Source organism: Nelumbo nucifera, chromosome 2, assembly GCF_055504915.1.
Source record: "Nelumbo nucifera cultivar China Antique chromosome 2, China Antique-T2T, whole genome shotgun sequence".
In the NCBI taxonomy this organism is placed as follows: domain Eukaryota; kingdom Viridiplantae; phylum Streptophyta; class Magnoliopsida; order Proteales; family Nelumbonaceae; genus Nelumbo; species Nelumbo nucifera.
The window spans coordinates 9789246-9813792 of record NC_142650.1 but is presented as its reverse complement, the minus strand read 5'-3'; the positions used below and the strand labels follow the sequence as shown (position 1 = coordinate 9813792).

General features: G+C 39.9%; 1 protein-coding gene across 2 annotated transcripts; it reads left to right on the top strand.

The window, feature by feature from the left end:
* Positions 1-962: 962 nt before the first annotated feature.
* On the top strand, positions 963-23761 carry LOC104594915 (internal alternative NAD(P)H-ubiquinone oxidoreductase A1, mitochondrial-like). Of its 2 annotated transcripts, XM_010255466.3 has the most exons (9): positions 963-1784; positions 2404-2617; positions 2754-2914; positions 3122-3187; positions 4456-4619; positions 4760-4874; positions 22015-22194; positions 22276-22441; positions 23398-23761. In XM_010255466.3, exons 1-8 carry the CDS (start codon positions 1341-1343, stop codon positions 22426-22428), a joined length of 1497 nt encoding a protein of 498 aa, XP_010253768.1. In that variant the 5' UTR covers positions 963-1340; the 3' UTR covers positions 22429-22441; positions 23398-23761. The 2 variants fall into 2 exon arrangements, with proteins under 2 accessions (XP_010253768.1, XP_010253769.1); XM_010255467.3 differs by lacking the exon at positions 22276-22441 and having other exon boundaries at positions 1027-1784.
* Positions 23762-24547: the final 786 nt, after the last annotated feature.

Here is a 24547-nt window from a genome sequence, read left to right as displayed (position 1 = left end):
AACTTTTTTTAATTCCTTTTTAATAAAAGATAAATTAAATAAATTAATTACAAACTATAGGAGGTATCTTAGTAAAACATATATGACTTTTTTTTTGGGAAAATTCCTGATTGTACCCTGTACTTTGGCTCGAGTGACAATTTGTTCCCTGAACTTTAAAATGCGACAATTCATAATCAGTACCCAAACTTTCAAAATGTGATAACCCAATACCAAAACTTTCAAAATGTGACAACCCAGTACTTGTCGTTAATCAACTGTTAAGTGACATTTGAAAAGTCAAAAATGCCCTAAAAATGCCATCTAATTCTCTTTATCAACTATCCAAATCAAGGTTCAAAATATTGATACGCCTGATACGTCAATAGGGGCGTATTGGGTGAATCAATACCTTTTTTTGTTTTGTTTTTGTTTTTTTTTTTTTTTTTTTTTTTTTTTTTTTTTTTCTGAAATCGGTTTAGGGCTCCTCCACCCCTTGAACCGGTTAGACCCCCAATACACCCACTATAGGGGTGTATCGGAGGGGTCCCAGAATGATACGTATCGATCAATACGTGTTGATACTTTGAACCTTGATCCAAATATTGACAATAAAATGAACAATCCCAAATTCTAGATTCTTCTAAACAGTCACCAACTTTTTGAATAGAAGAGGTTAGGATTTGGAACTATTCGGTTTTTTATCAACGTTTGAATGGTTGATAAAGAGAATTAGATGACATTCAAAAGACATTTTTAACTTTTCAAATGCCACATTTTAAAAATTCAGGCACTGGATTATCACATTTTAACAGTTTGGATATTATCACTCGAGGCAAAGTACAGTGTACTCGAAAATTTCCCTTTTTTTTGCCTCACACGGTCACACCAACCTCACAGCGCTTTCAGTCGTGCACTGAGCACATCTCCAGTATTTGATTTTATCATTCATGGAAAGATGTTCTTAATGCACGGTTGAAATGTACTGTGAGATATGAATAGTAAATCCGATTTCAATTCAACTGATCCACCATTAGTTAGTAGTGTCCTACTTAGGAATCCCGCGTCTCCGAGGACACCATCAGTCGGTAGTGTTGTCTGGATCTGATTCTCCCCACATGTTCATTCGTGATCGGTTACGTAATCCGTTTATGCACAGCAGGGCGATCAACAGGTCCCGAGTCAAATACGTTCTGCGTAATTGATAACTCACAAAGATTCAATAGAAAGAAGGAAGAAGTCAAGATTATAAATTTGGCAGAGATTTTACTCGTCCTGACGCTCTGTTTTTCTCTTATATTCGTTTCCATGTAAAATCACAGAATTCAATACAGGAAAGAAGAGAAACGCGCATAGACACAATGACTTGGTTGAGAAACCTCATTCACGTCGGGTCATCATCGATCAATCCCAGAACCAGGAACACATCTTTGCTATTTCTACCCACATCTTTGAAGCATTTCACCTCCGAGCCAAACCTTCAAGGCTCATCTTCGAACATCCCTCGGTACTCTGGTCTCGAGCCGACAAAGCCCGATGAAAAGCCGAGGATTGTGGTTCTGGGTTCTGGTTGGGCTGGTTGCCGTCTCATGAAAGGTATCGATACCAATATCTATGACGTCGCCTGCGTGTCGCCTCGGAACCATATGGTCTTTACTCCTTTATTGGCCTCCACTTGTGTTGGGACTCTTGAGTTTCGATCGGTAGCCGAACCCATTGGAAGGATTCAACCAGCAATATCACGAGCACCAGGCTCCTACTTCTTTCTTGCTCATTGCAAGGGCGTCGATACCGATAATCATGTGGTTTGTTACTTCTTTCTTCATATTTCATTAATTTGGACAATTTTTGGTCCCTGCTGAACTGTTACTGAGCTTAATGGATGCAATTCGGGATTTCTGGTTTTAGCTCCTTGTGATTTTCTTTGGTTGCTTGACAAAAAGACTACATCGACCACGTTTGAAAGAAAAGTTAAGTAGTTAAGTAACCTAGGAAATCCACACAAAGTTTTGACTAAATAGTGCATATCTTCTAATTTACATTCTGATCAGTATTAGAAACTTGATTTATGTAACTCAATTGTTTGACATTTGTCCATATGCTTCATCTCAAAACTAATTCATCCCACCAAAAAGTTAGATAAAGAGTATTCTTGGAGAACTTCAACACTTTTGGGTACTTGTAGTTCGATTGTTTGACAATCTGCGCCGTGATTAGGTTCTGTGCATTTGATTTCAGATTATGCACAGGAAGGGGAGCAGGAAGGGATTTGACGTGGATCTGAATTAGTAGCATTTATATGCAGAATTTTTTGATTTATCTTTGAGATTTTTTGAAAATCTTTTAGTTTTTGGAATTATTGTTCATCAAGTTGTAAGAAATAGCTGTTGGGTTTCTTAAAGTGTTTATTTGGTTATGGTTAAGGTGCACTGCAAGACTATTACTGATGGAGCAAAAAACTTAGAGCCTTTGGATTTTAAGATTTCATATGATAAGTTGGTCATTGCATCGGGCGCAGAGGCTTCTACTTTTGGAATCCAAGGTGTGAAAGAAAATGCAATATTTCTTCGTGAAGTTTCTCATGCTCAGGAGATACGTAGAAAGTTACTCCTAAATCTAATGCTCTCTGATGTCCCTGGTATGTCACCGTAAAGATCTTAAATAATAAGAGCCATCATTCTATACTTCTCACTGACAATTTCTTTATTGTCCTCTAGTACATCAGGTTCATGAATCTCCTATTTCACTGTATTGATAATTTGGCATGAATGCAGGGGTTTTGGATGAAGAAAAGAAGAGACTTTTACACTGTGTTGTTGTAGGAGGTGGTCCAACTGGTGTTGAATTCAGTGGTGAACTTAGTGACTTCATCATAAGAGACGTTCATCAAAGATATGCCCATGTGAAAGATTACATTCATGTGACTCTGATTGAGGTTTGTTCCTGGAAGCTGTAAGGATTGAACTATCAATCTAAATTCTTCCTTTTGCTTTTTCCCTTTTCATTGGATCGAATTCTTTGGGTCAAACACTAGATGGATGGAATTGTCTAACTGCTTTGGTGACCCATCTAAAAATTGCTAAAACTGTGTAAGGATGAAATTGTAACTGTGATAAACTCACAATACTTCCTGTCTTCACAGGCAAATGAGATTCTGTCATCCTTTGATGATAGCTTGCGTATATATGCCACAAAGCAGTTGACTAAGGTAAGAGTTTTTCAATTTCTACAAGGTTTCAAATAATTGATGGTCATCTTCTATTAGTTCTATCATTAAGAACAATCCCTTGCAACTTGTTTGATCATAGATAAACTTCTTCATTTTTCTCTAAAACTTTGTGAAGTTTTCATTCTAGAAGAAACACCATGCATGCACCACACCCTTCTAACGTTAATTATATGTCATGTAGATTGTGGAATTAGGAATTAAAATCAGCAGTGCAGAATGATGGGGTGGTAACCTCAATAGTTACAGAGTTATGGTTAGTGACACATTTCTTACTACCCTGTTGAAAAGTTTCTCTGATTTAATCATTTGAAGTAAGTCCAACTGGAGTCCACATTAAGAATGCTGTTAAATGACAACGGCCATCCTTATATTTGACAAACTTGCACCTAGGTTACAAACTGATATTCACAGTTCAAATTACCATTTAAAATGAAGGGAAGAACTGATTTGATAGATTGACAGGTGAGAAGGGTCATTTAAGATTTATGAAGGAGAACCCAGAACTGTGACCAGTTCGGGCATTGAAGGATATTGCTCTTTATTTATTTGTGATGCAAGGAAGTTCCTAATAATGAAGATGGTGTTAATATCCACTATCTTACAACCGATTGATCTATATTAGAACCAGAGTTTTAAAAGTTTTGTGAGGTTTATGCCTCAAGGCTTGGCCTTGCAAGTTTGCAAAGTAGCTTTAAACTTCCAAATCATTTTGTTTAGGCTAAGATTTCATCTGTTTTAGCTAGCACGCTTTTAGCTTTTAGGTAATCTATGCACTTTTGGTGTTCCATTTCTTATTTTCTGATATCTGTAAAGGTTTGAAGGTAATTGGTCTGCAGTGTGACTTTTGTGACTGTGTATTGGACATAAACTCCTTTAGTTCAATTACAGAAGTACCTTTTGGTATAAGTTGATCAGTAAAGATCAATGCTTAATAATCAAGCAAAAAAAGAGGTGAATAATAAATTATGCATATTCTTCATTCTCCTTTATTATAATTGATCATTTAATCTATTATGGCCAAATTGTAACTTGAAATGATGGCTCAAATCCCTGATTTTAATTGGGTATCCGCATAACCACTTTAATTCTGTTGCATATATAAATGTATCATATTAAATGCTGTAGTAATCATTTTCTTAATACCAACACGATCATGTTAGTAGCTAGTCATGATGTGTTATATCATATTTAGTTGGGAAATGTTTCTTTTAGCATATTCTTTACAAGTGTGTTGCATTTATTTTCAGTCAGGAGTTCGTCTTGTCCGTGGAGTTGTCAAGGATGTGAAATCCCACAAAGTAATTCTCAATGATGGAACAGAGGTTCCTTATGGGTTGCTAGTGTGGTCTACTGGTGTTGGTCCCTCACCTTTCATAAACTCTTTACAACTTCCAAAAACTCAAGGTGGAAGGTATCATTGACCCTGTGGAGCTGCAGTTATTTCTAGATTTCACTACTTCCTTATGTTAACTCTCTAAAGATTCTATTTGAATAAAGAATTTATATGCTTTGGAGTTTTTTATATATGATACTTTACTTCTATGTTGACAGGATTGGTGTAGATGAGTGGTTACGAGTTCCTTCTGTGCAGGATGTGTTCTCAATTGGTGATTGTAGTGGGTTTCTTGAAAGTACTGGAAAACCAGTACTTCCAGCTCTGGCTCAGGTTTGTTATGAAAAACTTAAACTCGTTATGATTTCTACTCCCTAGTTGAGATGCTAAAGTCCAAAGATGAATTAACTATTTTTTTTTGGTTGATATAATTGCATTTCACAACATGGTCCAATAGGGTATGCATTCATGAACTTACTGATGGTTCTGAACCAAAAGGTCAATTTTTTTTGGTAATAAAATAAAGTTTATTGAAAAAAGAAAAAAGAAGATACGAAGGAGGTGACCAGCAGTCACCCGAAAGAAGAAATAAAAACAAAGCTTCCCTAAATAAACAAGACTACAATGAAGAACAAAAACCCCTCTCAATACACCCTTATCAACCCAAACAAAACAAAGAAAAATATCTCCCAACTTCAGCAAAGATAATGATCACCCACAATCAACTCCCGTGCCGTGGCATTCCAAATCACATAAAAAATCCACCAGAAACGCCAACTCCCTTTAGAACCCTCCCAAGTACAATTTTGGTCCCCCCAAACCCAAAGAAAATCATCTCAAGCCAAAATGCCAACTTCCCCCATGGTTTGAACTAGATCTAATTTGTTCCTCTTGCTAGTTCCTCTTGGCTTCTTTACCTTCTTGCTGGGCCCAATCCCGAAAAATCCATCTTTTAGAATGGCAAAAGCTTTCATTGCTCTGACAGTTTGATTATCTCTTCGATTCCTGAATCTTCTTACCATACTAGAGATACTGTTGGATTCTGTCATACCCTGGAGTGCATTCATTGATTCTTTTAACTCCAAAATTGCATTCTTCTCGGAAGTTTTGATTGCACTTGGCTCACTCTTTTCTTCGTCAAGACAATTTTTTCACCTTCTGACAGTCTAGAATGTAGAGATTCTCCGATTTTTTCACTCTTTAAATGTCCAAACTCTTCCAATCTTTTCTCCCTTGGACAATGAATTGTTAGGGCTGGGGATTCACCTTCTGTTCTTTTAATATAGATAGCTCAAAAATGGGTAGAAGTGTTATGTTCTCATGTCTCATACAGGTGTGAAATTAATTCAGATCAATGTTTCAAAAAACAACCCGGAACCGGAACCGTTCTGGCCACCGGTTTCTGGGTCAACGGTTCGACCGTCTGGTTTGAACGGATGGCCTGTTCTGACAAAAAATTAAAATAAAATGGCCAAAACCATTGAACGGGTCGATGGTTCGACCGTCCGGGTCGACGGGTCACTGACCAATTCAACAGTTTTGGCAGGCACCGGGTTTGGGGTAAAACGGAACTGGTTGCCTGGACAGTTCCCAGGCCGAGCGGTCTGACTGTCTGGGTCAACGACGGTTCGAAAACATTGATTCAGATAGCTGGTAAATGATAACAAGCATATAGGGTCTGATGTTCAGTTATCCCTTAAATATGAGTGGGAGAATCATATTGTTCCACAGTCTAGCACTTAATTTGATGGTTCATAATCAAGTGTGAATGATTCTAATAGATTAAGATATTTCTAAATTTGGATTAGAAATTTAGGAGTTATATCATGCAGGAGGAACCTGGGTCCCTAGGATCCATGTGAAATAGTCAATTCATAAGATTGTTATCAAACTATCAATAACTTACCTTTCTTGCTTACTTTCTTTTTAATAAACTGAGACTGAGAGGGGCAGGAAGAGTGTGAGAAGTACAGTACACAAATTTGTCAACTGAAATGAACAATCTCAGAAAAGTCCCCAGTTCACTTTTTGATTGATTACATCATCTAGCTGTAGCCACTTTCGTTGACTTCACAACGAAAGTGCCTGTTTGAGAGGGATTTCATACAGCGGCTTCCAGATTTGCAAGATGGACCCCACACACAAAGCCTATAGACTATGCTTGGTGAAAAACCTGGAAAGCCCCAATATGCTTTCATTCAGCCATAAAACCAACTTTCTGGTGAAGCTAGTTTTGTAGCTTCTTCAAAGTGGCTCAGTGAAAGCAGCTCAATCAAAGCTGAAGCCCTCCCAAACGGGCAAAATGTTATCAAAGTAGGCTTTGGGCTGCAGGCTGTATGGAAGTTGTTGGTAGCACCTCAAGTAGCATCCGATGAAACATTAATAGGTAGCTGTGCCTAAATATGGATGGGGCTAATTTCGAAGAACAATGAATTTCTTAAATATCAAATGTGTCCTTTTCATTGTAAGGTAGAGAACAGCACCTATTAGATTTTAAAAATAGACACAATTAGGTTATGAACAAATTTTCTTGTTCTTATTATGATTTATGAGGATAGAATGATCAATACCAAGATGGCAAGACTACCCAAAGAGAGAGCCAGATCACAAAACATACGCTAATAATTTCAGGTCTTTACATTAGCACTGGACAGTGGAAACGAGAATGATAAAGTACAAGATATTTAGAGACAAATTACTAGAGGGAGGTGGAAATTGTAAGAATAACCTAACGTTATGATCAGTTAGATGGTTACTGTGTTGAAAGAGGGGCTATGGAGGTTCTTAGAGAGAAAAAGGCAATTATCTAGTAGAACCTGTTGATGAATTAAGTTCAATCAATTACCAAAAACAAGGTTTAATTGGGTACTCTAAACTAGAAAAAAAAAGTTAAAAGTGCTAGAAAGGAACCAAAAGAACCAGTAAGCGAAGCTTAGCTTAAGACTTATGGTGATCTTTCTTATAAGTTGGGTATAAAGAAAAGGAAAAGGATACTAAGAAGCTTACAAGGATAAATGGTAGGTTCATTTTGATACATTAGAAGCAAGGAATATGGAATTTTTATAAGGGTTTTATTAAGAGTGATGATAGCTAAGGGAAGTTAGAGCAGCTACTTTTTGTAGATTATTAAATGAACTACACTTAGTTTTCAAGTATAAAAGGAAAATAGTAGCTCCATTGAGAATCTGAAATTGGACATAATAGGTATCTATGTATAACTAGGGTCTGTAAAGTTAAAAAGGTTTGATGAAGATGAAATTGGAAAGGCATTATTCCAGGTACTATCCCTATAAAAAGTTTGAATGCATTGGTAAGCTTGACTTGCCTTAGGCTGATAAGCTGCTGAACCAAATTATGAAGACAGATGGAAAATGAATGGAAGGAGAAAACTATGCTAGTAAGGGAGGTATATGATTGTCGTGGGGAAAGCTTATACTCTACACTGTGAAATGCTGTAAAGGAGCAATTATCAAAAGAAAATTTTGTAAAGGAGCGGTTGAGCAAAGAGTAATAGATGAAACATCAGTCTGAAATCCTAGTATGTTTATCTGAAAGATGAGACATCAAAAGTCCACAACCATGAGAAATTCAAGGAACTCAACAGATGTATGTGTCAGTGATGGAAGCAGTTGGCAAATCCAGACTGTAATTAGTCCAATTCTTGATGTAATTTAATGAAAAAAATACCAGAGAAGAAGAAGAAGAAGAAAGAAAGAAAGAAAGAAGAGAGAAGAGAAAGATGAGAGAAAGAGTGATGGCTTTAGTTGCCACCCCACTCAGCTATTTATAATAACATCAAAATATAAGATGGCAATTACATTAATGCCCCTACTGCTTACATAAGCAAATAACTAATAAAACTAACATTGCTAACAGCAGCCTAACAACAAATATAAAGTGGGAACTAACTAACAACAGCAGTGCTGGGACCACAATAAATAAAATAACAGCACTAATTATTGCTCTACATCTCTACACTAGATATTTATCATTCCCAACTTGCGTAAATCTGTTTCCAACTTGACCCATGTAACTTCCTTGGTGAAGAGATCAGCAAGCTGCATATCAGAGGCAATATATGGAAGACACACTTCTTGAGAGGCAACTCTCTCCCTAATAAAGTGTCGATTCACCTCAATATGTTTAGTTTTGTCATGCTGTACTGGATTGTGGGCAATGTTAATAGCAGCCTAATTATCACAATATAGCATCAGAGGCTTCTCATAAGCAATTCCTGGTTTCTCAAACAAGGACCTCAACCATAATACTTCAGCCACACTATTTGTCATAAATTTGTATTCTACTTCAACACTGGAACGTGCTACAATATTTTGTTTCTTACTCCTCTAAGAGGCAAGGTTGCCTCCTACCAAGGCACAATACCCAGAAGTAGACCTCCTATCATCAACACACCCAGCTTAATCAACATTTGTGTAGACTTTTATCTTCATGTGACTATTATTTTTGAAGAGTATGCCTCTGCCTGGACATCTCTTTAGGTAAAAAAGGATCCTCTCAACTGCAAGAAGGTGAGTGGTTTTGGAGGAATGCATGTGTTGGATAACTACATTGACTGCATAAGAAATGTCTAGTCGGGTGAGGCACAGATAAAATAGTTTTCCTACCAACCTCTGAAACATGTCTTCAAGGGGCTGTCCACCTTCAGTTCTAATCTTGTGGTTTTGTTCAATGGGTGTGTCAGTTAGTTTAACACCTAGCTTTCCAGTTTCCTCTAGAAGATCAAGAACATACTTCCTTTGGGAGACAAAAATCCCATGTTTGGACCAGGTTACTTCAATACCCAAGAAATAATGCAGTTCTCCCAAGTCTTTGACTTCAAATTCTTGGTGAAGCAGTTGTTTAAGAAAGTCAATCTCATGGGTATCACTCCCTGTCTCCACAATATCATCCACATAAACAACAAATAGAGTCAAGGAGGAGTCTGTTTTCTTAATGAAAAGAGTGTGATCTGATGAATTTTCCAAGAGCTAGTCTAAATCTATCAAACTATTCTCTTGGTGATTGTTTCAATCCATATAAGACTTTATTCAACCGACTGACCTTCTTCCCTGCTTCTATATTGTAGAATTCGAGAGGTAACTCCATGTATACCTTCTCTTGCAAATCACCATTGAGGAAGGCATTTTTAATATCCATTTGGAACAATGGTCATGAGAAATTTGCTGCAATGGACAATAAAACTCTGATAGTGTTCATCTTGGTTACCGGTGCAAAAGTCTCCAAGTAGTTTATGCCATAAGTCAGTGTGAACCCCTTTGCAACTAATCTGGCTCTCAACAGAGCCATCAACATTATGTTTCACTGTAAGCACCCATCTACACCCGATCGGTTTCTTCCCTTTTGGCTAATCAACTAATTCCCATGTATTGTTTTTTGAGAAGAGCATCCATTTCTACTTTCATGGCATCCTTCCACTCTGGTATTGACAAGGCTTCTTGCATTGTCCTAGGACTGGGAATAGTAGAAATAGATGCCAAAAAGGACTTATAGAATAGAGACAAATGGTCATAAGTCAGAAACTGAGAAATACAATGTGTTGTAGATGAAGTACAATAGCATTTCCCTTTGCGAACAACAATTGGAAGATCAAGATCATCCAAAGGAGGTGAAGGCTCAGTAATGGGAGGCATCTCATTAGGCTCAATGATGGGAGGTATCTCATCTGTAGTAGGATGTGAGGGAGTTGTGGTACCTAGATTTGGAGCCACGGAGGAAACTGGAGTTGGCCTGGACTATTGAGGACCGAAATCAACCTATCTCCACTACCTATGAAACACCATTAACTCCTTACACTTATGACAACCCTCCTCATCCTTCAGTGATTGGGACAGGTAAAGGAATTTCTGATGTGGGTGAACCCATCTCACTACTCTCCCCATGAGAAGAAACTCTATGATAGTAGGGAACATCCTCAAAGAAGGTCATATCCATAGAAACAAATCGTTTCCCAGAAGTAGGTTCATAGCAACAATATCCCTTTTGATTTTGTGCATACCCAAGAAATATGCATTTGGAAGCTTTAGGGTCAAACTTAGAACGATGAGGTCCAAATCTGAACAAAACAAGTACATCCAAAGGTTTTAAGGGGAACAGTGAACAAGTCCTCATCCGGATATAAGAGGCTGAATGGAATTTTCATGTCTAGGACCCAAGAAGGAACCCTGTTGATGAGGTACGCAGCTATATGGATAGCATCCCCCCCAGAAACGTATAGGAACATTGGAGTTTAGCATAACTCTTCTAGCTACCTCCAATATATGCCTATTCTTCCTCTCAACAACTCCATTTTGCTAAGGTGTATGGGAACAAATGCTCTGATGAATGACCCCATGGTCAAGGAAATATGAGGCCAAGGGTTTTGAAAAATACTCTTTGGCATTATCTGAATGCCCAAAGAGGGTACCAAATTTCACCTCCACTGAAGATGACACAGCTTAGGATGAAGCAGGATCAGCAAAGCAGTTCTTCAGCAAGAACTACAATCCTTCAGCAAGAATCACGCAGGGGATGTGAGCACAACTTCATATCTAATTTTTCTAGCAAAAATCAGAATCAAGAACAATTCTTGATCAATCCAAGACTATGGATATCGAATTGGGTAGGGCGGCAAGAACAGAGGAAAGAACTGGGTTTTGCAAAAAGCGTTTAATAGAAGGATTTCTCCCTCTATTTATAATCCTTCTGGATCAGCTTCCTAATCATATCAGGAGAGGGTTCTTTGATCCAAATCTTTATTTGGATCTGAACTCCTAAGTGGTTAAGACATATCTTATCCTCTTGCCGATCTAGAAGCAGATCTAAACTCAACTTTCCCATCTCTTATTAATCTAATTGGCCTAGTTCGAATTGGGCTTTAGGCCCATTAAGTTATCAGGCTCACTTCCCTTTTTATTTGCTAGCTAGCTTGGCTCTCTTTGTATGGCATGGGGCCCTAACCTTGATCTCCACAAAATCCATATGGGTTCAGCCTAGCCTCTGTTACAAGGCCTAGCTGAATTCACTGCTGAACATAGTGAGCCCCTGAGCCCATCAGTATGGGCTCTTAGCAGACCCAACATTTACACTAAATGGTCCCTGGGTCCAGCCACCTTATGAAGGCCCAAGGACTATGGACTTAAGTGAGATTAGCCCATCAGGTAAAAGCCCTAAATGGTCTTACACTTAACCTCTCAGCCCATAATGATCAAACACTGCTCGACAAGAGATGACCTCTCCCTCGGCTGCAAGGTGCAGTGTTGCACTCTCTGCTCATGATGGATTCCGGGAATTAAAACCTTTTGCAAACCTTTTTTATAAAAACATAATATATGTATATCTATATATAAATATATTTTGCAAAACAAATCTCAACACGGTTGAAATCGACTGCCGGAAGTTTTGGTTTCCATCAGAGAGAGTGCAGTCCCCGATCATTCACTTTGTCCGATAAAGGGGCTGATTCTGTCACTATGATCACCCACTCAGGTAAATTCTTAGACTGCCCCAGCATACCTAGGTTTTGACCCCCGCTAAGGATCTCACTGATTGGCATATCAAAGACAACCCAATCCAACACCTAGTGCAGTACCATAATCGAATCTAGGGGTTAGGTATAACTTTCCAGTTTTGCCCATCTGTCTACAAGGTCCAAGGCATAACTGGAAAATTGTCCGGTTCAGAGTTTCAAGCAAACCCACACTACATGTGCTTCGGGTCTCACCCTGGTAGCTGAGACAAGCCACCCCAACCGACTTGGCAACACATTAGTGTCAGCCTTGGCAGGATAAACCTCCCCAGGTTTATCCAACGGCTGTGAAGATTCTAAACTAACACGACTCTCATAAGTGTCCAGTTTAAGGGTATTACACAGAAACATACCATATATAACATGAATCAATTATGTACTACTATTCATTTATAATAAATGTCAAAAGTACATCAATCTGATTGGAGCTAAGGGCATACACTGTCTAACATGCATAAGATAAACCCATGAAAAACAATTATAATCATCAACAAACAACAGAAAGTATCGGTATCCCCCCATAGCAGTGATATGATATGGTCGCCAAACATTAATATGCACAATTTCAAAAGGAATAGTACTTCTTTTATTGCTCAAAGAATAGGTTGTTCTAAAATGCTTTGCAAGTTTACAGCTTTCACATTTTAAACTGAACATATGGATTGACTTAAACAAACTGGGAAAGAACTCCTTAAAGACTTAAAAGACAAATGACCCAACCGATTATGCCAAAGCATAATCTGACTCAGGTTGAGAAACAAAAGACCTTCCAACTTCTTTATCTTCCCCATGCAAACACTCTCCAATCAGGTAGATTCCATTCGTCTCACGGCCAATCCCAATCACCTTTCTTGTCTCCAAGTCCTGAAAAACACATCAATTAGGGAAAAAAGTCACTGAACAGTTTTGATTTTTAGTGATGCTACTAACTGACAACAAGTTAGTACTAAGTTTAGGAACATGCAAAACTGAGGACAAGGAGATGGCATCCGATAATCTAATGTTTCCGTTCCTAGAGATGGGAACAAGGGATCCATCAGCAGTGGATACTCTATCTCTACCAGAGGATAAGCAATAAGTAGTAAGCAGAGAAGATAAGCCTGTCATGTGGTCAGATGTACCTAAATCTATGACCCAACAAGGTCCATTGTTACCTGGGTCTGAAACATGATATGCTGATGCTCGTGTACCCGAATGAGCAAATGCCAAAGTAGGAGTAGCAGATGTAATCAGTGGCTGAGATGAGGGGGCTGAAGTACCAACTTCACTTTCTAACTAAGTCAGAGCAGCTCGGACAGCAGCTAAAGTGTCTAGGGATGTGGCTCTTGTGCTAGAAGAGGATGCACCATTAGTACTAATAGCCATGTTGGCATTCCCCTTTTTATTTCTGAGCTTTGTTGGCATTAAATGTGGATATAACTTCCAACAAGTGTCCTTGGTATGCTTCGGCTTCTTACAGTGGCCACAAACTAAATCATTCTTATCCTCCTTTATGTCCCTTTCCTTGTCACCCCCAAATTTTGGTTTCACGGCTGCCAGGGAATAGGCACTAGAGAATAGGCTTGAGATAAGGTCACACTCTCCCTTGTGAGTAATTGTTGTCTCACACTATCATACTATGAATTCAAACCATCTAGGAACTCAAAAACCCGGTTGGTCTCAACTTGTTTTCTATAGGTTTTTGCATCCTTCTGACTTTCCCACTCAATAGTTTCCAGTTGATCAATTTCATGCCATAAAGATTTCAAAGTGGAGAAATAAACTGAAACTGGCTTCTCCCCTTGTTTGAGATTATTTACTTCACATTTCAGTTCATAGGCCCTAGCAACATTGAGTGGTTGAGAGTATGTTTCCTTCACCACTTCCCAAATTTCCTTGGCTGTTTTTTACCACAAATAATTGTGGCTAATATGAGGCTGCATGGAGTTACACAGCCAAGTCATGACCAAATAGTTCTCTTGAACCCATTTGGCATATGAAGGGTCTTCCGGCTGGTTTCTTTACATCTCCATTCACATAACCTAACTTCCCTCTGCCCCCAATCGCCATCATGGCTGACTGAGCCCATTCCACGTAATTAGAACCATCAAATTTAACAGTAGTAATCTGAAAATTGTTTTCTCCCATGTTTCCAGCCCCCAAAGCACCTTCCCCCTTCCCCTTGAGTCTTAAACTCAGCTCCTGCCATTTCTGTAATAGGTTTATCAAGAGAAACCAGTTCTCAGCAAAGGGATCCCCCTCCCCCCCACCCCCCAAAAAAAAAAAAAAAAAAAGTTCTCACCCAAGATAAGTAGGTTTGGAAGCTGAAACTGATTTAGGAATCACCCAAAAGGTGTTAATAGTCGGGTCTGATCGTAGGGTTAAGAAAAACCCTAGAGAAAACTTTGTGAGAACAGAAACAATTCTCAACCGCACCTTCTAAATAGGTCACAGTTGGGTCTGATCGTAGGGTTAAGAACAAACCCTAGAGAAACCTATGAGAAAATAGAGGAAAGCTCAGCCACTCCTTCTAGATAGGTCCAATCTATCTCTGACTGGTGCCGACCTCAAGGAAAGATAGAAACTTTTGATCGCCACTTCCAATCTTAGTCTGAACCCTAATCTTAATCTTTTTTAATCTTCTCTGATTCTTCCTGATTACCAAACATTCTCCAAGCCTCTACAAGCCCTTGGGCAACTGCTAAACCCTTCTCGTAACCTCCAAGAATCAGCGGATGGATAGATCTTTCTAGCTTCCAGCCCTAGGAAGTTCTCATGTGGTCAGCTGGATTAGACACAACACACATGAGAAACCCTAGATTGGCACTGATACCAAGTTGGCAAATCAGGACTGTAATAAGTCCAATTCTTGATGTAATTTAATGAAAAAAAAAACCAGAGAAGAAAAGAAGAAGAAAGAAAGAAAGAAGAGAGAAGAGAAAGATGAGAGAAAGAGTGACGGCTTTAGTTGCCGCCCCACTCAGCTATTTATAATAACACCAAAATATAAGATTGCAATTACACTAATGCCCCTATTGCTTACACAAGCAAATAACTAATAAAATTAACATTGCTAGCAGCAGCCTAACAACAAATATAAAGTGGAAACTAACTAACAGCAGCAGTGGGGACCACAATAAATAAAATAACAGCAATATAACAGCCCTAATTATTGCTCTACAGAAGCAACAGAAGGGTCTATGACTTCAAAGGAGAAGCACCACCAACTGGTGAGCAAACATTTTCCTGATGTCTGATGAGGTTTTTTTTTTCATCTTACTGCCCAAATAAGGAACTAAACAGATGTATGTAACAGAGCTATTTTTCTCTCTATACCTCTACTCATAGATGGTTTGGAAATTAAGCTTTGTACATTCAGATCTCTTTAGAACCATCATCACATCACCATCTAAGCTTTGTCCCAACTATAAGGGGTTGGCTACATGAATCCTGTTATGCTATACTGTTTTATTCAGTGTCATGTCCTTTGTTAAATTATGGGCCCTTAAATCATTCCTCACTACCTCAACCCATGTGTTGAAGTTTGACCTGCCATAGAATTCTGTCTTGTTCGTTGACTGTAGAGTAAAGTAGACAGCAAGAAGTAGGAGAGGAAAGAAGAAAAGAGAGAAGAGAGAAAAGAGAGAAAGGCTGGTTCGAATTAGGGAAAAAAGTTAATCCCTTGATTCGGCCAGACCTATTATTATATTATTGACTTATTGAAAAAGACTTGAGTGCCCTTCTTTAAGTAAGAGGCACTCGAACTAACATAACAGTACACATCAGCATTCTCAACAAGTACAAAGACTGAAATACCCCTTCACTAACACCACTAACACTCCCCCTCAAGCTGGTGAGTATATATCATATAATCCCAGCTTGTTACATATGTAGTCCACTCTCCCCCGACTCAAGCCTTTTGTAAACAAGTCTGCCCACTGGTTTCCCGTACTAACATATGCAGTTTCTATCACCCCATTCAGCACCTTCTCTCTCACAAAATGACAGTCAACTTCGATGTGCTTGGTTCTTTCATGAAACACTGGATTGGAAGAGATATGAACCGCTGCCTGATTGTCACAGTAGAGCTTCATTGGAGTACTGATGTCATATCCTATCTCCTGTAGAAGGTTCCTCAGCCACACTAGTTCACAAGCAGTATGTGCCATGGCCCTATATTCCGCTTCTGCACTGCTTCTTGCCACAACTGTTTGCTTCTTACTTTTCCATGTTACCAGGTTACCCCCCAGAAAGGTGCAATAGCCTGTGGTAGATCGTCTATCAGACATAGAACCTGCCCAATCAGCATCGGTGTATCCTTCTACTACCAGTTTTCCACCACTTCTGTACAGCAAACCACGACCAGGAGCTCCTTTCAGATACCTCACAATCCTTAGCACTGCATTCCAATGTGGGACCAAAGGTTTCTGCATGAACTGACTCACCACACTAACCGCAAATGAAATATCTGGCCGAGTAATGGTTAGATAGTTTAGTTTGCCTACAAGTCGTCGGTATCTGCCAGGCTCTTCAAACACTTCACCTATATCACTGCTCAGCCTCGTATTTGTTTCCATAGGTGTCTCAGCCGGTTTAGTACCCAACAATCCTGTTTCTTCCAGTAAATCAAGCACATATTTCCTCTGGCACAAATTAATGCCATGCTTAGATCTTGCTACCTCTATGCCCAAAAAGTATTTCAACTTGCCAAGGTCCTTTGTCTGAAAGTGTTCCTGTAGGAATGCCTTCAATCTGTCAATGCCCATTTTATCATTCCCAGTCACAACGATATCATCCACATACACCACCAATATTATTTTACCTGCCGAAGAGTCAAGACTGAAGACAGAGTGATCAACTTGGCACTGTTTCAGACCAAACTTCTTGACCACCTCACTGAACCTACCAAACCATGCTCGAGGGGACTGTTTAAGTCCATAAATAGCCTTCTTAAGTCTACATACCTTACCATCCTCCCCCTGAGCAACAAACCCAGGTGGTTGCTCCATGTAGACCTCCTCGAGCAAATCCCCATGCAAAAAGGCATTTTTGATATCGAGCTGATGGAGAGGCCAACCAGACATAGCTGCAAGGGAGATGACGACACGAACTGATCCTATCTTAGCAACCGGGGAGAACGTCTCCGTGTAGTCAATGCCATAGGTTTGGGAGTACCCTTTGGCAACCAGCCGCGCCTTCAGGCGCTCAACACGACCATCTGGCAAGTACTTAACACTATACACCCACTTACAACCGACAGCCTGCTTCCCAGGAGGAAGAGCGGTGAGATCCCAAGTGTGATTATGATGCAAAGCAGAGAGCTCTTCTTCCATAGCACGGCACCACTCTGGAGAGGTAAGGGCTTCCTGGACATCCTTAGGAACAACCACGGAGGATAACAAAGATATGAACTGGCGATGGGAAGCGGAGAGGTGGGTAAGTGAAACAAAATTGGAAATAGGGTGAAGGGTGCAAGTACGCTTACCTTTCCGTAAGGCAATAGGAAGATCTAGGTCGGAGGCTGGTGTCGAAGCTGGAGCTGGATCTGTCGACGGTGATGAAGCTGGAGGAGCTGCAGCCGGTACACGTGGGCGATGTGTATACACGTGACGGATGGGTGGACGGTCAACCAATGGTGGCACCGGAGGCAAGGACGTAGGCATGACTGGAACCAAAGGAGGTGGATCAGCCACAGGAAGAGGAAGAGGAGGTGGTGATGTGGGGGAAGCAGCAGCACCGGACCCCACGAAGAACGGAGTAGACTCAAAGAATGTAACATCAGCACATACCAAGGAACGACGAGAACTAGGATGATAACACTTGTACCCTTTCTGAGTTCGGGAATAACCAAGGAAGATACACTTCAGGGAACGTGCATCTAACTTGTCAGTCCCGGGACTCAGATTATGAACGAAGCAGACACACCCAAATACCCGAGGAGAAAGCGGAAACGGAGACATGTTGGGGAATAAGACACTAAAAGGAGAACGACCATCAAGGATAGACGTGGGCATCCGATTAATTAAGAAACAAGAGGTGAGCATTGCATCGCTCCAAAAAGTTTTGGGAACATTCATGTGGTGCATGAGGGAGCGTGCCGTTTCTACAAGATGGCGGTTCTTTCTCTCAGCAACCCCATTTTGTTGCGGAGTATAGGTACATGAAGTTTGGTGTATAATCCCATGGTGGTCCAAGTATTCTCGAAAAGATGAGGACAAGTATTCACGACCATTATCAGAACGGAAAATTTTGATGTGAACACCAAATTGATTGCGGATCTCAGCATAAAATTTCTGGAAGATGGAAAATAATTCACTTCTTTCTTTCATTAAATAGAGCCACGTCATTCTTGAACAGTCATCAACAAAAATAACAAAATATCGGTATCCATTATATGACATCACTTTATAAGGACCCCAAACATCTGAATGAATTAAAGAAAAAAGACTCGACACACGGTTATCGACCCTAGAACGAAAGGGAACACGATGGTGTTTCCCAAATTGACAAGACTCACAATCTAAAACAGAAAGTTGACTCAATGAAGGGACTAAGGACTGCAACACTTTCAGCGAAGGATGACCAAATCTACAGTGCCACTGGAGAGGAGAAATGGATGACTGAAGAGCCGTTGACGTTCGTCCACCACCATCAAGATAATACAGTCCACCGGCTTCATGCCCTCCACCAATCTTCATCCCCGTCTTGAGATCCTGAAAAACACACATAGAAGGGTAAAAAGTGATGGAGCACTTAAGTGACTTGGTCAGCTTACTAACAGACATAAGATTAAATGGAAGCTTAGGTACATATAAAACAGAGGATAGGGATACAGGGTCTAGGTCAACATTACCAACACCACAGATAGATGACGTGGAGCCATTAGCAAGGGTAACAGATTGTGATGTTGAGCAATGAGTGAGAGATGAAAACACACCTGGAGTTCCCGTCATGTGATCGGAGGCTCCAGAGTCAATAATCCAGGGGTTGGGTGTGGATGCCAAACAAGCCATACCTGAGTGTGCAAAGGAAGCTGTGTTCTGCTGCGACTTGGATTGAACAAACCTCTCATACTCATCACGAGGAACACTCACCATCTCCTTGCCTGGACCATCTGAGGGAGTAGAAGGCATCGGGTCAGCTGACCGTTTCTCCTGTGTAGGGCTGAAACTGGTGTCACTAGTCATGGCATGGTTGGCCCACGTCGAGGGAGGACCATGTAAGTCATAGCAGTAGTTAATGGTATGTCCATCCAAACCACAGTGAGTACACTTCCGTGGACCCGAGCCACGTCCTCTACCACGAGCTCCCCCTGAATCTCTGCCTCCAGTACGACCACCACCACGGATGTGTGTAGATCCACCACTACCACTCCTGCCAGGCTGGGTTCCTCGAGTCCCACTTCTGCCACCTCGGCCTCTTGACACTGCAAATGCTGATTTATCGGAGACATTAGAGTCCATAGATCCAATGGAAGCCCTCCGAAGACGAGCAAACACCTCCTCTAAAGATGGAAGAGCAGATCCCCCTAGTATCTGGGCTCGTACTGGTTCATACTCAGACTTCAGCCCCACCAGAAACCGTGTTACATCAAGCTGCTCTCGCTGTTGCTGTTGAACTTTGACATCTGAAGTGAGAGGATGATAGACATTTAACTCATTACGGATATTCCTCACATTGGCATAGTACTCCTCAAGGCTCTGATTTCCCTGTTGCAGATTGAAGTATTCCTGATACAGTTGATATACCCTAGTGGTATTATCCTGACCTGAATACAGTTTCTTGGCATGATCCCACACCTCTTTGGCTGTGTCAAGAAACATGAAGTTCACACTGATTTTGGGTTCCATACTGTTCCACAACCATGTAATGATCTGTGCATCTTCCTGTTCCCAGTCTTCATACTCCTGAGAATTAGCGGGGGGTTTCTCCTCTCTTATATGCTTCACTTTCTTCTTCGCCTTCAGAAAAACCTCTACAGACTTGGCCCAAGGGACATAATTCTCTCCATTCAGTTTAATGGAGGTCATTTGGACATTCAGGTAGTCAGTAGATATCATGACACTAGGTTTACTATCACTGTTATCTGCCATTGCCGAACTCCCTTAATTATGAGCACTGAATTAGGAGCACTACACACTGCACACTACACACAGACACTTCATCGAAATCTGCACACTGATTTCAACAGCTGAGAACTGCAACACCACAAACCCTACTCACCGAAGTCTGTACACTGATTTCAGCAGTATTAAATGTTGAAAACTACAACACCACAACCCCTACTCACCGAGGTCTACACACTGATTTCAGCGATATCAAAAGCTGAAAACCACACTTGTAACACCACCAACATTAATCCACAACTATAGGAAGCTTCACCATTAAGTAGACACTATTGCCATTCGAATCACACACAAACCAGAATAAACCCTAGCATAAACCCTAGCATACTGCAATCTGAGAACCCATCATGCGAACTGTACTACACCTCTCATGTATTCCATAACAAAAAAAAATATATAAAAAAAACTTTACCTCATCGCCTGAAGGCCAACCATACGAAGGGCTGAGACACCACTGCACCACACGTACCAGCCCTAACTAGGGCTTAGAAACCACAGCAACCAATCACCAACGACACAATCGGAGGCATAGAGACCTCCTAGGGAAGAGGGCGATCACTCCTTTTCAGCCCTTTTCCCAGTCTCCAACTCACAACTGAGAACCCCAAGTGAAACCCTAATTCGAATGCGCAGAAGGCAGAATTCTAGCAAGTCTGATTTGGTGAACCTAGCTCTGATACCATGTTGAAGTTTGACCTGCCATAGAATTCTGTCTTGTTCGTTGACTGTAGAGTAAAGTAGACAGCAAGAAGTAGGAGAGGAAAGAAGAAAAGAGAGAAGAGAGAAAAGAGAGAAAGGCTGGTTCGAATTAGGGAAAAAAGTTAATCCCTTGATTCGGCCAGACCTATTATTATATTATTGACTTATTGAAAAAGACTTGAGTGCCCTTCTTTAAGTAAGAGGCACTCGAACTAACATAACAGTACACATCAGCATTCTCAACAAGTACAAAGACTGAAATACCCCTTCACTAACACCACTAACACCATGTCCTTTTTAGTCTGCTCCTAGATCTTCTAGCCCTTTCAACTTGTAACAAGTCACTTCTTATGGGTACTGTATATAGTCTTCTCTGCACATGCCCAAACCATTTCTTTTGAACCAGAAAACATATTAACTTAAACTTTTTTTTCTTTTTCGATAAGTAACAAAAAATTTTCATTAAAGATAAACTGAAAGAACCAAGATACAACAAAACTGGCTGCAAAAGGCAAGCCTCAACAAACACAGCTGCTTCTTAAGAGAAGAAGTAGAAGAGAAACATAAACAGTAAGGCAAAAAATTACAGATTACAGCCTGGTCCTGGGCAACCCCTCTCCAGACAATCCTTGGACACACCCAGTCTAGCCAGCAAGTCAGCCAAATAATTGGCACTTTTGGGAGTCCACATAAACGAGGTATTCAGGGAATCCCCCGGAAACAGTGCCTGTCTGACCAGCGGCCTCACCCTCCAAGGAGGATCTTCTCTCTTCTTCAGCCAAGAGATAACCGTTTGGCAATCCCCCAGAAACATATTAACTTACTTTCAGGTTGGTCCTTTAATTTTTGTAGTTGTCTTGTCCATGTCATGCCATTTTCTACAGAGATGATAAAATGGTGTCTCTATAGTCTATACTTGCAACATGATTCTATGTAGTTTAGATACCATACATGATGAATTTTGCAAGTCATTGAGCATGCAGTGAAGTAAGGCTTTATGTACTTGTAAGTCAATGTCTGAAGAGTTGCTTATGGGTCATAAGCCAAGAAAAGATACTGAATTCTCATGAAGTTTCATGAGAATTCTTTATAGTAGTTGTAAGAGAAGGTTTTACTAGTTCTCCTAACAAAGTGTTTGAACCAGGTTGCTGAGCGGCAAGGAAAATATCTAGCAGATCTATTGAACAGGATTGGTAAAGCTGGTGGAGGACATGCAAATGGTGCAAGGGACATAGAATTAGGGGACCAATTTGTTTATAAGCATTTGGGAAGCATGGCTTCTATTGGCAGATACAAGGCTCTTGTGGACCTCAGGCAGAGTAAGGTCAGATTCTTGTAAGACGCATCCCTTTATGTTATATATTATTGAACTGGATGGTTGACAAATAGAACACTGCTTCCTCAGGAGGCAAAAGGGTTGTCTCTTGCAGGATTTATTAGTTGGTTTATTTGGAGATCAGCATATCTCACTCGGGTGGTAAGCTGGAGGAATAGGTTTTATGTGGCAATCAATTGGGCTACCACATTTATATTTGGTCGTGATATAAGCCGGATTTAGAATCAAGATAATGGTACTACTTCGTGCTTAATTGCTACTTTGTTCTTTCTCATATTTTTACTTGTGAGACAATGAAAACCCCAGTAATGCATGTTTTATACTTAAGTCTGGGTAGGTATGGCAATTTTCCCCATATCCCCAATTCCTGTGGAGATCCGCCCCAAATGGGGTGGGGATGGCGATGATTTTTCCCCCATGGGGACGGGGATGGGGAAAGTTTCATTCCCATTCGCAGAGATGGGGTGGGGATGGGGAGAGCATTCCTCGCCTTGTGGGGATCCCCACTATGTATATAATTTATTTGTTTTTTTTTGTGTAGAACACTGTATATAATTTCAACCCATAGATATTTAGGTTTTTAATAAGTGGGTTTAAGGCCTTGAGGCCCAAAACGTGGGATTTATGTTGAGTATTTGTGTTTTTTTTTTATGAATTTGTGTTGATATTTTTTTAAAATATGGTTAAATCTGTTAGAATGTATTTGAACTTTGAATATACTTGGACCTATTTTGGTAGGATTATAAATTGTAACTATTTTATTTTGAATTCTTTTGGAATGAAATAAATAAGAATAAAGTGAATTTTGACACAATACAAATGGTGGGAAATGGAGAAATCTCTCTCCCGTTGGCCAGGATGGGGTGTGGCTCTCCGTCCTGTTGCCATTCCTAGGTCTGGGGCCACAGAACCAGTAAACTGGTTGGTGCCCACAGCCTTGATCATGCTAAACTTCGATATAAACACTGTAAGGTAGAACTCCACTAATGGTGGGTTTTGTTCCTTTTAAGTATGTACCATTTGGCAAGTTGTGACTTGTAAGTTCCCCAGTCCTCAACTTAAAATTTCCATCCTGTCGCCCTACCCTAGACACAAAAGTCACTTTTTTAACTTTTCTTCAGAGATATTGACTACTGCTTGATTATAGACATGGCTACTGGTAATTCAGTTGTTTGTTATTGTTGCATGTAGGATTTGTTAAGGTGTTATTAGATGATCAGCGTACATGATACTGCAACCTGTGTGATCAGCTGGAGAAGTGAATTCAGTGTTGTCAATCATTTGGAGTTTCCACGTATGATCTAGTGAAGCTGCAATCCAAAATTGGAAGTTAGATATATTGTTTATGCTTTTCAGGCGAAATTTTACCGTGTATATGTTGGTATATAATTTTTTTGCCCAACATGAAATAAAATCGAAAAGGGTTGTTGGGCCCACTAAGAGGAAGGAGATCAAATTGACAAATTGGAAAGAAAATTACAAATTGGAACTTGTCACTGAATGACGGATTGCCAAAATTTTAATTATGATTCGGTAGATCCCAATTAAAAGGCAACTAGAATTTGATATGGGCGGGCTTAATTTGATTTAATATAGAAGAAAATAATGGCTGATTAATGGACTGAATGATACGTGGGTCCAATCCCTTTGCCAAATGGCACTTGATCCCAATTGTTGGGATTTTAGTCAAACCCACTTTAAGGCATGTTGGGGATAGGTCCCATGTCAATCAACCTGGCCAAATAAATGGCAAGAATGGTTGGTTTGACTTAATAATGAAAATTCAAATTAATTTGAATGTATTGGTGGATTCACTTAACAAGGAAAACACTATAAATTAAATTAAAGAGAGTAGAAGAAGGCTCTCCCCCTTGGAGTTTCTCCTTCAGCTCCTTATTATAAACATTTCTTGCAAGAAGAAGAAGAAGGCTCATTGAATCAACTATTCCTATTCCAAGTTGTTGCAGCTATCATCTTGAAATCGGTCAATCAAGATGCTTACAATTAAATTGTTGCAACTTTTAACTCAAAAATTCAAGTCATCAAACTATTATCACAAGAAAGCTTTCATCAAAACACCACAATTGAAGGATCTCCTACAACTAAAGGTTAGCGTTGCAATTTGCACTTAAATCAACAATTAGTTGTGAACAAAAGTTTTATATACTTACAATTGATCATTGCAAGTTCTTTCTACAATAAGTTGTCAAGTTTTTCAGATCGTATCTGTGACAAGCTATAAATATGAGTTTGAGTCATATTTGCAACAAGAGAATCAAAGGGTTTTTTTCCCCAAAAATTAATTTGTATCTCACTTATATTTAAAAAAATTAATTAAATT

What these genes read in the sequence shown, in the direction of transcription:
- LOC104594915 (XM_010255466.3), top strand. Translation starts at nt 1,341, where the DNA reads ATGACTTGGTTGAGAAACCTCATTCACGTCGGGTCATCATCGATCAAT. An exon ending in TCGATACCGATAATCATGTG is followed by an intron (nt 1,785 to 2,403) that starts GTTTGTTACTTC and finishes GTTATGGTTAAG; the next exon opens with GTGCACTGCAAGACTATTAC. An exon ending in AATGCTCTCTGATGTCCCTG is followed by an intron (nt 2,618 to 2,753) that starts GTATGTCACCGT and finishes GCATGAATGCAG; the next exon opens with GGGTTTTGGATGAAGAAAAG.